Source organism: Panthera uncia, chromosome X, assembly GCF_023721935.1.
Source record: "Panthera uncia isolate 11264 chromosome X, Puncia_PCG_1.0, whole genome shotgun sequence".
In the NCBI taxonomy this organism is placed as follows: domain Eukaryota; kingdom Metazoa; phylum Chordata; class Mammalia; order Carnivora; family Felidae; genus Panthera; species Panthera uncia.
The window spans coordinates 98,165,508-98,180,917 of NC_064817.1; the positions used below are offsets into that span (position 1 = coordinate 98,165,508).

Consider the following 15,410-nt stretch of genomic DNA (forward strand, 5'->3'; position numbering starts at 1 on the left):
TTTACTAGTAAAGCCTTGTAAATGTCTCGGCTGAAGCTAGAGAAATGAATCTGAACTCAAACCTTTAAATTCTATGAAAGGTTTGGGCGTGTCCTTATTAATTTTTTCTTGCCTTTGAGCTCATTCCTAACTGCTTTCTTACATGACATAAAAGACACAAAGGGTCATTTGCTCAAACAGTTAAAGACTCAAGAGTCATAAAATTAACTACTTCATGCGTTCCAGGAATGACTGGCACCAAAATAGCACTGCATATGGTTCGGTTTATACTGACAGGACAGCAGAATCCTCAGCTTTTCACATAAAGGCTCCAAATGAGAATATTTCCAAGGTTTCAGGGGATTCAAGATTTATCTTCTATCACCTCTAGACCCTTTCGGAATTATAATGAGAAAGAAAAGTGCTGAAAATAAATAGAACTTATTTGTATATGGAGCTAGTTCTGCATCACAGATGACCAAAAACCCAGAATAACAGTTTTCTGACAGGACGATTTCCTGACAGGACATGCTGGCATACCTCGGCCTCATGCCTTTGCAGATATTTAAAACTGCTTTTGACTGTTCACATGAATAAAAAGCTACATCTTGAAATGCCAATTCTGAATCTTGCTCAAATCTCTGGAATAAAGGAGAATCAGCATGTAACACGAACACAGTCTCAGTCAACTCAATGAACTGAAACCCTTCGAGATGCCTCAGTTTCCCTGTTATCTACTGAACCAAACCCACGCCCCATCACTTCACTTTTTAGGTTTAGCAACTGCCGCCTTCTGTTCTTCACCAACCTCCCCTTTTCCTCAGTCTTCAATAGGCTCTAGGCTTCAGCCACCTCACCTCTTGTGTCTGTCATTCAAATTATCTGACTAACCCTTGTCTGGCCTTTGTGTTAACCACATAATAAATGGGCCAGCAAGAGTTTAAAGGAAAAGAACAAAGCTACCCCCACCGCCCCAGTGGCCACAATCCCAGGGCTATACATCCCCTTTGATCCCGCCCCTTAGCCAAAGCAATTCACACAGAGGAACCAAATTATGTACCTGAAAGAGGACAGTTGCTTTGTGTCCCAGGGCATAATCATCTCTGTGACACCTCTCCAGGGAGCCAGTCCTTTGCTTCTGAAATTATGTAGATCCCAAAGGAAAGTACACAATTCCACACAGTAAAGCGTTGTTTAAGAAGAGAACACCAGAATCATTCTCCATACTGGAGTGTAGGTTTTAATATAGATGTAAGAAAAAGCACTGGAGGGTTAAACATAGTATTAACCAAACTGGGCTCAGGGACAGACAGCAGAAATGGAATGAATGTGCAGAGGCAACAGATATTTTCAGACTGAGAGCAAAAGGCCACGTCGTCTCAGAAGCAGCAAGGCAAAAGAATTGAGAACCTGACCTGCCTATTCCCAGATAAAGAATGTTCATCAGCAAGAGAGAGATGGTCAAAGGTAAAACCGCACTTGTGTAATATATGTGCTAAATACTATGTGCTAAATAATATGTGCTAGGAAATAGTAGTAACTGTGTACTATTTCATAAAATTAGTTTAAAAATCTATATAGAGTATTCTTTCCATCAAATTTAGCCCTACTGGGTGAACACTACCATTTGATAATGAACTGGTACTTAGGAAGTGGCAAATTGTAATTAACTACGGCTACCTATACTCGGAGCTAACTGATACAGAGGAAAAGGAGAGTTTTACAGAAATGATGACGTTCAGAAGGGTCCTAGCAGGTGCAACCTCTACACTCAGCACTGTAAACATGCTTCCTCCGTTTTTCTACCTATGAGGCTCCCTTCTCCAAAATCGTGTTTCTAACTTACCTGTACAATATATATATTTTTGTGCACATCAGCATAATTTAAATTTTTTTTTCAACGTTTATTTTATTTTTGGGACAGAGAGAGACAGAGCATGAACGGGGGAGGGACAGAGAGAGAGGGAGACACAGAATCGGAAACAGGCTCCAGGCTCCGAGCCATCAGCCCAGAGCCCGACGCGGGGCTCGAACTCACAGACCGTGAGATCGTGACCTGGCTGAAGTCGGACGCTTAACCGACTGCGCCACCCAGGTAACATAATTTAAAAGTATCATTTGTGTGCAGGGGTGTGTTGTATAAATATCAATATAAGGAAAGATTGCCTCCCCTGTTAGAAACAAAAGCCAGACCATCTGTGGATTTAGCACTGGGTAGAAACCTTCCTAGTTAATGATGACAGTAGTAAATCAAGGTGACATGATGCCAAGGGAAGGTGAAATTCAGGGGCTGAGTTTACTACTTGGCTGGTTCGCACCCCCAACAGCTTCTCCTTGTAGCTTCTTTTAGTGCTAAATCTTGGAAGATTTAAGTTGCATTAACTAAGTGGAGATGAAATTCCCTTAGCAGAGAATCTTCACCAGTGATCTATGGATGCAGAAGGACTTCAAGGGCTTTCTGAGCCCCTTGAAATGTATGGCAGATATTGTATATATGTGCATTTTTTTCTGAACAGAAGATTCAGAGCTTTGATCAGATTCTTAAAGCATTTAGTAGTGTCTCCTCCTGTACTCCTTGCTGTGAAAATCCATTACTCTGAGCACTGGGAGACACTAAAGGATATTCAGAAGAATGGTATGATCTGATTTGTGTTTTAGAAAGATCACTGGTGGGGCGCCTGGGTGGCTCCGTCGGTTAAGCGTCCGACTTCCGCTCAGGTCATGATCTCACAGTCTGTGAGTTCGAGCCCCACATCGGGCTCTGTGCTGACAGCTCAGAGCCTGGAGCCTGCTTCGGATTCTGTGTCTCCCTCTCTCTCGGACCCTCCCCCATTCATGCTCTGTCTCTGTCTCAAAAATATATAAACGTTAACAAAAATTTTAAAAAGAAAGATCACTGGTGGCAATATAGAGGATAGTCTGGCATTCCCTTTTCATTAGAAGAAGAAATTTTAATGCATCAAGTATATGTCCTATCTCCCTTAAATCTGTCACAGAGCGGCATCCCCAAAATATAGAATTTCCAACTTTAGTTTGGCACTCAGTACTGTTTGGAAACCATTTTTCTAAACAAGAATGAATATTCATAGCACAGGGTGGGCATCATCAACTAGAGCCACAGCTAACAGTGCAGGGGAAAGAACATAGGCTTTAGTCTGAAAATCATGGATTTGTGTCTTCGATCTATTTAACTCAAGCTGTGTAACTATAAATTAAGGGTCATGATGATTATCTCTACATCAAAGAGTTATGATAAGGACTGAATAAAAACTATATATGGGCCCACTCAGCAGTACTTGACACACAGTGGTCAATAATATTTATTGTCGTTAATATCCTCACGTTTCTACTCTCACCCCTACCTTCCCTGAGCTCCAGATATATATGTATGACTCCATATCCATCAAAAACCTCTCATTACTCATCTGAAACTCCTGACTCGATCCACACTTTTAGCAGATAACCTTGTCTCCATCCAAGAAAATTGAGATCATTAAGACATGAACTTCAACTCTTGCCACTCCATTTCAGAACTTACTTCCTGTCTCAGAGGAGGCACTGAACCCTTTCAAAACCTTTCCCTCCACCTGAGATCCTAAAACATTCTCCAACAGAGCCTTATTCCAATTACTACATTCAATTGCATTCACTCCTCAAATCCTTATGATTTGGGATCTTTCTCCAAATTACTGAAATTGTTTACTCTAAGGAAGTAAATCCCTGGCTTGGATGCACATTGGAAGCTCCCGAGAAATTTTTGTAAATGTCTGGGTCTCATCTGTGGAAATTCTGGTTTAATTGGTCTAAGGAACAATCTTAGCACTGGGATTTGTAAAACTCCCCAGGTAATTTTTATGCCAGTCAAGGTGGAAAATCGCTGGTCTAAAGTCAGCAATGACCTTCTAAACTGCCTGTTTTACTGCCTTTTGTCAATTTTCATTCTACTTGTTGATTTTGAAGTGTTTGACAATATTTGTCACGTCTTCTGCTGGAAAGTCCCCTCCCTTGGCTTGTTTGATATCCCTTCCTTCTGATTCTTCTCTGACATCTCAAGACCATCTTTTTTTTGTGTCTGCCCACTATTTTAAACACAATTGTCTCTCAGGGTATCATACCTGGCTCTCTTTATTTCTAATTGTACGTATTCTCACTGGCTTCTCTTCTACTCCCACTGCTTCAGGAATCATCTATTTATATATGACTCCAAACACACCAACCCCCCCCCCCCGCCACACACACACACAGAGTGACATCATTTCCTCAAACTCCAGATCTGAATTTTGAACTGTCTATCTCTGCATAGTAATTACGACAGTGGGCTCTAACATTAGACTGTCGGGGTTCCAAACCCATTCCTATTACTTACTACCTCTGCAATATTAGGCAAGTTACTTAGCATCTCTGTGCCTTGCTTTACTCATCTGAAAACAGGGATAATAATGATCCCAACCTCATAGCATTATTAGAACGACTGAGAAACGTAATCCATCTAAAGTTCCTTACTCAGTGCCTGGTACTTAATAAATGTTAGATTTTTCTCTTATGAACATTGTCACCATTCCCCAAGCTAAGTATGTGGTTCTAGCTTCTAGACTCCCATAGTACTTTACATATATCACTATTATAACATCAATCACATTGTATTTGTGTTCCCAATGTACTATGAATTCTTTGAGGGCAAAAACTGCTTCTTATTCATCTATATTATCTTCAGAGTTTAACACAAAACTTGGCACAGATAAGCAGGCCACAGATAGGAAGTAAGTTTCATCTCAATGTTTCATCTCAAATAGGCTCACCTCAATTGCAGTTAACGACTGATGGACAATGCTTGCACGGAATGTTCTGTTAATGGGAATGTGAGGTTGCAGCTGGGTTCAACAAGAAAGAACGCCATGACTTGATCAGGGATGTCCGCCATGGGGCAGGTTACAGGGAGTATGGTTAGAGGATATCATGGACATCCTACCAGTTTTAGATACTACAGAAATGAATGTTTATTGAATAACTTTTCATGAACCAAGGGTACTGACTAAAAGATATTAACCAATTGGAGTTACTGCAAAATAACTTAGCTTTCTCTTATAGTCTAAGCACTTTCTGGGCACCCATTATATATAGAAACTTGTGACCACGAGAAGCACAACATGCTCACAGCACTAAATTCATTACAGGTGATCAAATGCTGTTAAAATTTTCATTTTATAGGCCTTGCTACATTATATTATATCTGCCATCTGTGATCTTTACCAAGTAAATACAGATCCTGAGATTAAAAGTTCTTTTGAGATTTTCATAGGAACTGTTATCCCAAATTTTCAGATATTAAGCAAACAATAGTCTATATTACTGCTAAGTGTTTGAAATAAGAATAGAGAAATGCACTTCTCAAATATGGGCTTCTATCTACTCCTTGAATCCACAGGGGGCGATGGTGCTTGCACAGCTTCTGTGGGACGAAGTGGCATATTAGCTGAGGGTGGGCGGGGGCAAATAAGAGTCACTTGTGTCTATTTACTTCAAGATGAACTTCATCCATCTAACAAAGTACCTGGAACATAGCTGACACTGAATGAATGTTTGATGTATAAATGAGTAAATGAAAAAAGCGGATTGATGGACAGATAGAAGGATGGGTGGATGGATGGATGCATGGATGACATAAGCTTTGCTTCCCTGTAATCTCAGTAAATACAAATCAGCAGTTTAAAAATTTTTCCACCAGATGGCGATAATGTGAGATTTAAGCTTAGGTTGTAATACAGAAAGAAGAAAACAACCAACCAACCAAACAAAAAAACCACATTAGGAGAAAGAGAAGCCACAAAAGAGCAGGTTAAGGAGGGAGAAATAAAATGTTTGTGCAGGCTGTAGTATCTCAAGAGTCTGTGATCTTGTGGGATTTGTAATAGGTCCTCATCATACCTCCGTTTCGTGCATGGGTGACTTCATATTCAGAATTACTTAGCAGTAAAATGGCTATATTCAAAACTAATCTTATCTATTATAAAAATTATAGGGAAATTCTCATAACTAAAATTATTATCCTATGTTTATACACACATATATTTATATTTTCATTACTCTTATACTAATTTTTTAGTTAATTGATGCCTCCCTTGGAAGGGAGGCTACTTAGGAGAAACTGTTAGCCTCTAAGCCTCCAGGAAATCTACTCCTGCTATTAGACTTGCCAAAAATCATATAAAATAAGTTTGCCTAAGGCTTATTCATCCCGTTAGTAAAGAATTGTGAATAATATTAGATTAGTGTCCACCCCTTAATTTGAAAGCTTTTGGAAGATACGAAAATCAGTTTTAGAATCCCATTCTCTGTATATACCTGGGGGAGAGGATGCTGCTTTCTTGTCAAATAAAAATAAGAATATGAAGATACTTTCAGATGGACTCAAGTATTTCCTTGGGGAATAGTAATATTTCCCCCAAACAAGCCCTGAATTGGGTGGCACAATAACTTCCCTAAAAAGTGAAACAACAAACAGACTCAGGAATGTTTCATTACAAATTACATAGCACATCATATGTCCTTTTCTAAAGATAATCAGAATGGAGAGGCTTTTTAAACCTCTTGGAAACCCTTGGTCACCGAAACAAAAAGAGGCTGGCAAGGTGGCTGGGGAAGGAAATGAAGGGAAATTAACATTTATTGAGCTCCTAAACATTTTCACACTTATGATCCCAGTTAATCCGTATCACCACACCTCATGAGGTAGGTATGGGAGAATGTAACATAGTGAGTGATGGGAACTTTACAGCCAAAGACATGTTTTCCAGTCCCAACTCTCACCACTTCTTAGCTACAGAAACTGACCAGTTATTTTTTCTCTAAGCCTCAGTTACCTTCTCTGTAAAGCGGAAATAACATTTCATACTTCAAATGAGGAGCAAATGTAAAGCACCTAAAGAGTCCTGGAACAGAGTAGGTACTATTAAAGGTTTATCATTATTATTATTATTATTATTATTACTTTTATTTTAATCACTGTGATTACTGTGGTGTTGATGATGAAGATGAACTCAATTTTGCAGATGAGAAACAGGTTCAGAGAGCTGAAGTAACTTGCATAACGCTACACAGCTAGTAAACCTGAAAAGCATCTAGGAGAGTGTGTGCCACAGTAGCAGGTGCCCAATTGTATTTGCTTTCTTCCTTCTTGATTTAAAACTCAACACTTTTCGAGGGCACCTGGGTGGCTCAGTCAGGTAAGCATCTGAATTTGGCTTGGGTCATGATCTCAAGGCTTATGGATTCGAGCCCTGCCTTGGACTCTCTGCTCTCAGCACCGAGCCCACTTTGGATCCTCTGTCTCCCTCCCTCTCTGCCCCTACCCCGCTTGCTCGCTCTCTCTCACTCTCTCTCTCAAAAATAAACATTTTTACAAAACTCAACACTTTTTTGAGAATTTTATTCCTTAAAAATAACGAGTCAGGCTCGACTCAGCTAGGTTAATGCAAAATGCTACTACCAGTCACATAAATTCATGAAAATTAACATTTTCTTTTACTCATCTACCAATGCAATACATGGAATAAGACAACAAAGTAGATAACAGAACTCACAAAAAAGATAACAACTGGGTCCACAGTTTTGCCTAATGTGGAGTAGTTCATTTCTCCCCCAAAGAGGTATGTATTTTCTTCCCTCCCAGGTGTCTCCATAGTGGGTCAGTGGCAGATAAGATCCCAAGTTTCCAGACCTTCACCTCCTGGAGCTTTATATTTGAGTTTATAGAAGTCAGCACACCAAAGGACAGTGCTAGCTAAAAATGTAAATCGGTTGACAATGTGTTTATGTAAGTTCACAGATGATAGATTCTGGTTTTCGTCCTTGGCCTTTCTCTAGTCTCACTCTACATGTTCTCCCTGGGTAATATCATCCATCCCCAGGCATCTCCTACTGTAAGATACCAATGGATGCAAATATACTTCTATCAACAGTCCAGATCTTTCCTGAACTCTAGACATGCAGTTCCAACTGCCTGATAGGAAAATCCACCTGGATGCCACCCAAGCATCTTAAACTTAACATGTCTCAAAAGAAACTCATTCTCTTCCCTTCCAAACTCACCCCTCCTCCTGTTTTCCTTCTCTTGGTAAATGGATCATCATCCTCCCAGTTGCCCAAACTAGAAATCCAGGTATCCTTGACTCTTATCTCTTTCCACCTCAGCAAGTAATCACTTACCAACTCCTATCAATTCCTCCACACTGATATCTCTGGACTCTGTTTCTTTACCTCTTCCGATACAGCCAAAGTTTATACCTTCATTGCCATTCTTAGCCTGCCATTCAGTAGCTTTATAGATTGTCTGCCTGCATCCAATTTTTCCCAACTGCAATCAATCTCCTACACTGCTGCTTACACATCTACAATTCTCCTCTACACTTCCCATCCTAGAAATTATATTCCTCATGAAATTCTCCATCCCTTAAAAGCTGTGGTTTTTTATTCATGAGGGAAAAAAAAGGAACTCCAAAATCGGGCATGCAATACTTTTTGTGATCTGGCTCCAATGTACCTTACTCTTAGCCATACTGAAGTTTTCACCATCCCAGGCCTTTTCACAGCTTTATGCTTTTGCACCTGCTAATCTACCCCTTGGAATGCCCTTTTCCAAGTCAGAATTTGTTCAAATTTTAAGACCTAGATCAAATATCACCTTTCTATGGACCCCGATACCCTGTGTATTTCCATACCACTTTATCTGTAAAAGTACTTATTGCATTTAATTGCAATGATCCGTTTGATATCTCTCTTCCCTACCACATTATGCATTTTCTACAAGCAGAAACCATCGTGGTTGACTCCATCCCTAGCACTGTCTCAAGGCCTGACACGTAGCAAGTGCTAAGTACAAGCTTATTGAGTACAGGTTATTGAAAAAAGTTAGGATGGCATCATAGAAGACCAATTTCCATATTCTCCAAATTCATTTTGATCACAAAGCACAGAGACAAAATCTGAGGCTGGCTAGGCTCTTTATACTGACTCAGTACAACACTGCTCATATTTTTAGAACAAACTGTCACTGGAAGTGCATTCTTATTTCAACTCACAACATGTTAGTCAAGCACTCCACACTTCAATGCCACAGCCCACAACTCACAATTTTAAGTTCATATTCTATAAACACAACCTTAAAGAAAAAAAATTTAATGGGAACTACACGTTTCTTAAAGCATGAAAGACCCAAAAAACGTTAGGCAGAAAAGTAAAATTGTTTTATAACAAATTTACAGTCGTCATTAGCAGACCAAATAGGAAAGATTAAAATGAATTATTTGAAAAGACAGATACAAAAGTTTTACCAGTTATGGTAACAGCTAAAAAATGTGTAATATAGTTAATACCATAAACATTTAAGGCATGTTTAAATGCTAGTATGAATATATAAAATCTTTGGTTCAGTTTAAAATTTCTGTAATGTAAGATTCTAATACTAATTAGAATACAGTAATTTTCATTTCTACTGACTGCATTTTACATGGCCTGGGATGATGCCTGAGAATCTGCACTTCTAACATGTTCATGGGTGATGCCGCTGCTGCTCGTCTAGGCTCCACGCTTTGACAACCACTGATCTAGAGAACCAAAAATTTTTTTTGTCATCTCATCAATGACCTACTCTTTAAAAAAAAAATAAGGAACCTGTGCCAATGTCAATGTTTAAAAAGCAGTTTTCAACACATGATAAGTTACTTACGTTTTGGTTGATGGCAACTTATTCCTTAAATTAAAAATTACAAAGCACATAATATATGCAAAGCACCATAGAAAAATGGAGACCAATAAAAAACTCATGATCCTCATCTTCACTGACTATACAGTCTAGGAATGTACATACAAAAATAATAAAAGTCAGCAATCGGTACAAAGGGGATGACAGTGCAACAAGGCTCTGTGGCAAAGACGCTGGAAGGCTCGGCCTTGAAGATAGTTGAGTAATTAAGTTACAGGAGGTAGCGGAGAAGGGCATTGCAAGGGAAAGATAACAACAAGGCAAAAGGACTGAACAGGGATGAGGTGGGATCCAAGGAGATCATTTAGGAAACAAAAAAACAGTCTAGATAAGACAAAATGAGAGCAGTGATAATGATAATAGAAAGAGGAAGATGGACTTGAGACATGTAGAAGTTAAATCTGCTGGAAGAGGCAACAGATTAGGTAGGATTAGGTATGGAAAGTGTATGTGGATAGCTGGGGAGAATGGAAGCATCTTAACAAATGCTGTGATGGAAAGAAAAGGAGCGGGATTGAGAATGTTAAGATGGCTGTGTCAGTCGCTTTAGATACATTGATTTAGAGCTGCCAGTGGGAGTGTCCATTCATTTGAAAATGTTAAGCAGGTAACTGAAAATGTAGGGCTTGAGTTTGGGAAAAATGATAGAGCTGAAGATAAATATTTGGAAGACACCCAACTAGATGTGATCTGTGAGGCTCTCTGAGTAAAAGATTTCAAAGGGATGAAGCAGTGGTCCTCAAACTTGAGTCTGCATCAGAATCCCCAGGAGGGCTTCTTAAACCACAGATTGCTGGGTCCCACACTCAGGGTTTCTGAATCCTAAATCTAGGGTGGAACGTGAGAATTTGCATTGCTAACAAGTCCTGTGGGAGGTGCTGCTGTTGTTGCTTCAGGGTCCCTCGGTTTAGAGCCACAGATCTAGATAATCAAACCTATTTTTTTCATTTCAACATTGATGTATTCTTTTAAGAAAATACTAACCTGTGCTAACATCAGTGTCTTTTCTTCTGTGTAGTTAAAAGAGTATCTAATATCGTTTTGCTATCAATTTAAAAGAAATAAGGAAACTGTATTTCTATCTATCTGTTTTCTATTTATTAAAAAGTGTCTTGTTGGGGCACCTGGGTGGCTCAGTCAGTTGAGCATCTGACTTCAGCTCAGGTCATGATCTCCCGGAACGTGAGTTTGAGCCCCGCATCAGGCTCACTGCAGTCAGCACAGAAGCTGTCAGCACAGAGCTTGCCTGGATCCTCTGACCCACTCTCTCTCTCTGCTCCTCTCCCTGCTTGCGCGCTCTCTCTCTCTCTCTCAAATATAAACATTTTTTAAAAACCAGTCTTGTCAATCCGTAATTAAGAAACCAAGGCTGTCCAAAGGATCTGTTCCACATTATGGCAATGGTCAGAAGGGAAGTTCTTACTTTCCCTTAGGACCATGTTGCACAAAGTTTCGCATTCTGACGACAAATTTTCTGGACCTTTGTTTGGTGGTCTCCGATAAAGCTCTTTTAGAAGACAAATATTTATGGGGAGACTGGGTGGCTCAGTCGGTTAAGATAACAACTTCAGCTCAGGTCATGATGCCACAGTTTGTGAGTTCGAGCCCTGCGTTGAGCTCTGCGTGGGGCTCTGTGCGGACAGCTCAGATTAGGTGTCTCCCTCTCTCTCTGCTCCTCCCCTGCTCGCACTCTGTCTTCCTCTGTCTCCCAAAATGAATAAATGTTAAAAAAAAAAAAAAAAAAAAGAAGCAATGGTTTGAAAAGCACTTAGTTGTTTACTTTTCATCTTACTATAAATTATCCTTCAGTCTGTAAATGGCTATTTGTAGGATTAGACAAATTTTGAATGCCCTGATAAGAGGATTGTTGCATCTAAATTCATGCATAATCCGTAAAAAGCACATGTAACCTACAACCTCAGCCAGATTGGCATATGAACAAATTCACTAAGCATATGTAAGCAGTGCGCATTATTAACCAGTTAACATCAGCAAATTTGTTTTTGAAAACATAAGTTTACACACACAAGCATTCCCTAGTGAGAAATATTAGTTCTAAAAATCCAGTAAAAACATACCTTGAGTAGATTTCTCTACTTCCTTCCTCTTCCCACTCTGGCTATTGTAATTCATCCTCAGCTCTTGGTTATACTCATGCAGAGTCTCCCTGGAGTTGTAGGACTGCCTTGGTTTCCTTCCATCTTCACTTTCATCAGAAGAACTGGTATAAGCTAGATCCATTTCGTGCTTGACTTTTGAGAGAGGCTGGTAGGGTTTGCAGTCCGTTTGCTCCATGTCTGATTAAGCAAACTCAATTTCATGAAAAGAAGGAAGAACAACTTCTTTCAAGTAAGCAGTCCTGGAAAAGAAGGAAAAACACAAGCCTTCTTAGATTTGTCCTTTGGAGAGGAAATGCATCTGGCAGATTCACAATTGGTTCTGATAATACTATCAAAGGAGTGAAGCAAAAGACAAACTAGATGACAAGAAGCTAGCCTGAGGCAATAATAACACTCTGTGTTACATGCGCACATTGGCAAGCACTTAGGATTAAACCGGAGGTTGCGGTATCAGAAAATACTCGAGGTGGAAGAGAGACAGCCTTCAAAAATATTTGTATTGGAATGCAGATAAAGTACAATGTCTTCTAAGGTGTGTGTGTGTTTTAAATGTTAATTCAGTGGTTAGATTAAAAAATATTCTGAGATCCGAAAGTGGCCAGGAGTACAAATACTAACCCAGCATATCCCACATTTGAAATGAAAACTGGTAAGGGAACTACATTCAGAAAACAAAACAAAACAAAACAAAAAAAAAAAACAACAACCCACAATCTCACCTCTGGTTTAAAACTGCATTTAAGAAAGGGGTTTTGAAGAAGGGAAGAATTCCGAGTGAGAGAGGCTCATGAAATTAAGTGTCCTTGAGGGGGACTGAGCTCTCTGTGTCCATATTGTGGCTTTTGAGCCTCAGGCTTGCAGAGAATTTTTAATGAGTTAGGTGGCGGTAAATTTTTGTTCTTCATAGTACCGAGAGGATGTAAACAACACTTCTGGTGAGTATACTGGTATAGGAACAGCAAGCTCTAAATCGGGTTTAGAAATAGAAATTTTAAAACTTCATGATAAATCACTGAAAGAACCCCCCTTCCCCCACAGAATGCTGAGCTACAAGTCACTAAGGCTCTTAGGGCAAGTAGAGGCATTATCTGTCTTACTTAGTGCAGAGAGGTTTGAGAACATCAAATGCCATCTGAGATGTCAAAGTCCTCTGAAAATTTTAAAGCCCTGTAAAAATGTACTCATCTTCATCCCTTACATTATTTTATCATTATTTTCATCAAACGCTGCAACTTTGCAACTTGGTGGGGTTTTTTGGTGTGTGTGCAATGTTAAAAAACCTACTTCAAACACAAATAACTTTATGATTTCATTTGCAGTAAAATGGACTCCTTTATTTTTCTTAAGCTCTTCACCATATGCATTTTCAAGGAAATCTACAAACATCTAGATAGTGGTTCCTAAATCATGTGCGGTATCTCGCTTTTTGCAATTCCTATTATATGTATAGCAAACGCACATAATACAGAAATCGCTCAATAAAATGTATGGATTGACTATTACGCATTCAACGGTACCTAATGTTTTGTAGTATGAACAAAGTTTCATGAATCAAAGTGCTATTTCCCTAATTAAACGTTAAGGATCTTGAAGGCAGAATTGGAGTCTTATGCTTCCCTGCATCCCCTATACCACTTAGCACTACTCTAGGCACACACAAAGTAGAGACTATTTAACTCCTAACCTACAAATTCCATAAATGGTCTACAGAGATGGCTATTTTGGTCTGAATTAATATCAGAAATGAAGATACTTGGAGAGAAAGCAAATCAAGTATTGTAAGTAAATATCTATTGATAATCAACAATAGTCTAATCTCATGCCATCTCATGAGACATACTGCCTATACACTCCCCAATTTAGAGCTCCAGCACAATCTCTCCCCTGAGCCACAGACTTGAATATCCAGCTGGCCACCCAATATCTCTACCTGGATATCTAAAAGGCATCTCGAACTTAGTATGTTCAAATCTGAGCTCGTGATTCCCACCACTTCCCAACCTTGCTCCTCTCACGGTCTTTCCTGTCTTGGTAAATGGTGAATTCCATTCCTCTGTTGGCTCAGGCCACAGACCTCGATCCCTGTCATTCACATCCCACGTGCAATTCACCAGTAAATTCTTCTGGTGCTACCTTTGAAATATACCCAGAATCCAATGACATCTCTCCACTTCCCCAATACCACCACATTGGTTCCAGCCATCATCCCCCACCTGGACCACTGCAATAGCCTAATTGATGTGCTGCTTTTAACATTGCTCTCTTTATAGCACATTCCCTACACTATAGCCAGAAGGAAGATTTTAAAATCTAAGTCATGTCAATGTCTCTCCTTTGCTCAGAAGCAGCAATAGCATCTTCTATCCTTCAAAATAAAAGCCAAAGTCCTTACAATGACCAACAAGGCCCCTACAAGGTTCACTTCTCCCTACCCTAACCTCTCTAAACTCATCCCCTGATATTTCCACCCACCTCATGCACTCTAGATGCACCAGCCTTCTTGAAGTGTGTGAAAATAACAGGCATGTTTCCACCTCAGGGCCTTTGCAGCCTCCCATAGTAAACCACCAAAAAAACACACAAATGTCACTTCTCATCTTCCTTCCTGTGTTTCATAGCACTTATCACCAAGTGACATGTGGAGATTGCTTATTTGCTTACTGTCTGTCATCTGTGTCTCTCTACTAAAATATAAGCCCCATGAAGTATTTTTATCTGTTTTATTCATTGCTATATCCCCCAAATAAGCACGATGTCTGGCATACAGTAGACTCTTGATCAATACTTGTTGAATGAATTGAATACATCATTGCCCAGAATTCACAAGAAGGGCTAGAGAGAATGTGGAAATGAATAGGCCATAGTCTGTGCCCCCAAGGAATTCACAGTCTAATGCAAGTGATAAACAGCTCTACTACAGAGCAGATGAAAGGACTCCTAAAGAAAGACAAAGTAGTGTTTGAGCACCAAAGATAAAGATATTGGGAAAGACTGTACTTGATTTAGCTTATTTGTTCATCGCCAATACCCTCACCACAACCACCAAAATTCTACTGAGCATCTATGTGATAAGGCCAATTTGAATCTCTTTCTTCTTAGGTTCCCATAGCACGTGCTTCATAAACCCGGCTGGATTTTAGACCCTGACTTTGCTACAAACAGTGCAAAGTGAGAAACATATCAACAGTAGACTTCCAGAAATGCACCTTTGCAGCAGAGAATGGGACTTCCACCCAAAAAAGGAGCCATCAATAAAATTAATCTAATTTCATTTCAGCCAACACATATAGTTTTGCATTCATTAAAGGATGAAAGTTTACCCAATAGGGGTGGAGAGCTATTTTCCACATAAAGACATTGATAATGCAAAAAGATCCATCAAGAAGCTTATAATTAAAAATAACTTAATAAAATGCTTTCCATTATAATATAGAGATATACATTTTATTTTCTCTCCCATCTCCCACTTGCTTTCTCAGTCAGGTTTGGTTTATTCTGACTGGGATTAACATAGCAGAGGTATGGTCAAAATAGCACTCCTGCCTAAGTCT

General features: G+C 39.5%; 1 protein-coding gene across 1 annotated transcript in view; it reads right to left on the reverse strand.

Annotated features, from left to right (window-relative positions):
• Window positions 1–15,410, reverse strand: part of TENM1 (teneurin transmembrane protein 1) — a 777,891-nt gene that overhangs the window by 537,499 nt on the left and 224,982 nt on the right. The window contains exon 3 of the mRNA XM_049644834.1: window positions 11,818–12,098. Coding sequence (XP_049500791.1) covers window positions 11,818–12,034 — 217 coding nt within the window. The 5' untranslated portion in view covers window positions 12,035–12,098. The remainder of the gene's footprint in view (window positions 1–11,817; window positions 12,099–15,410) is intronic.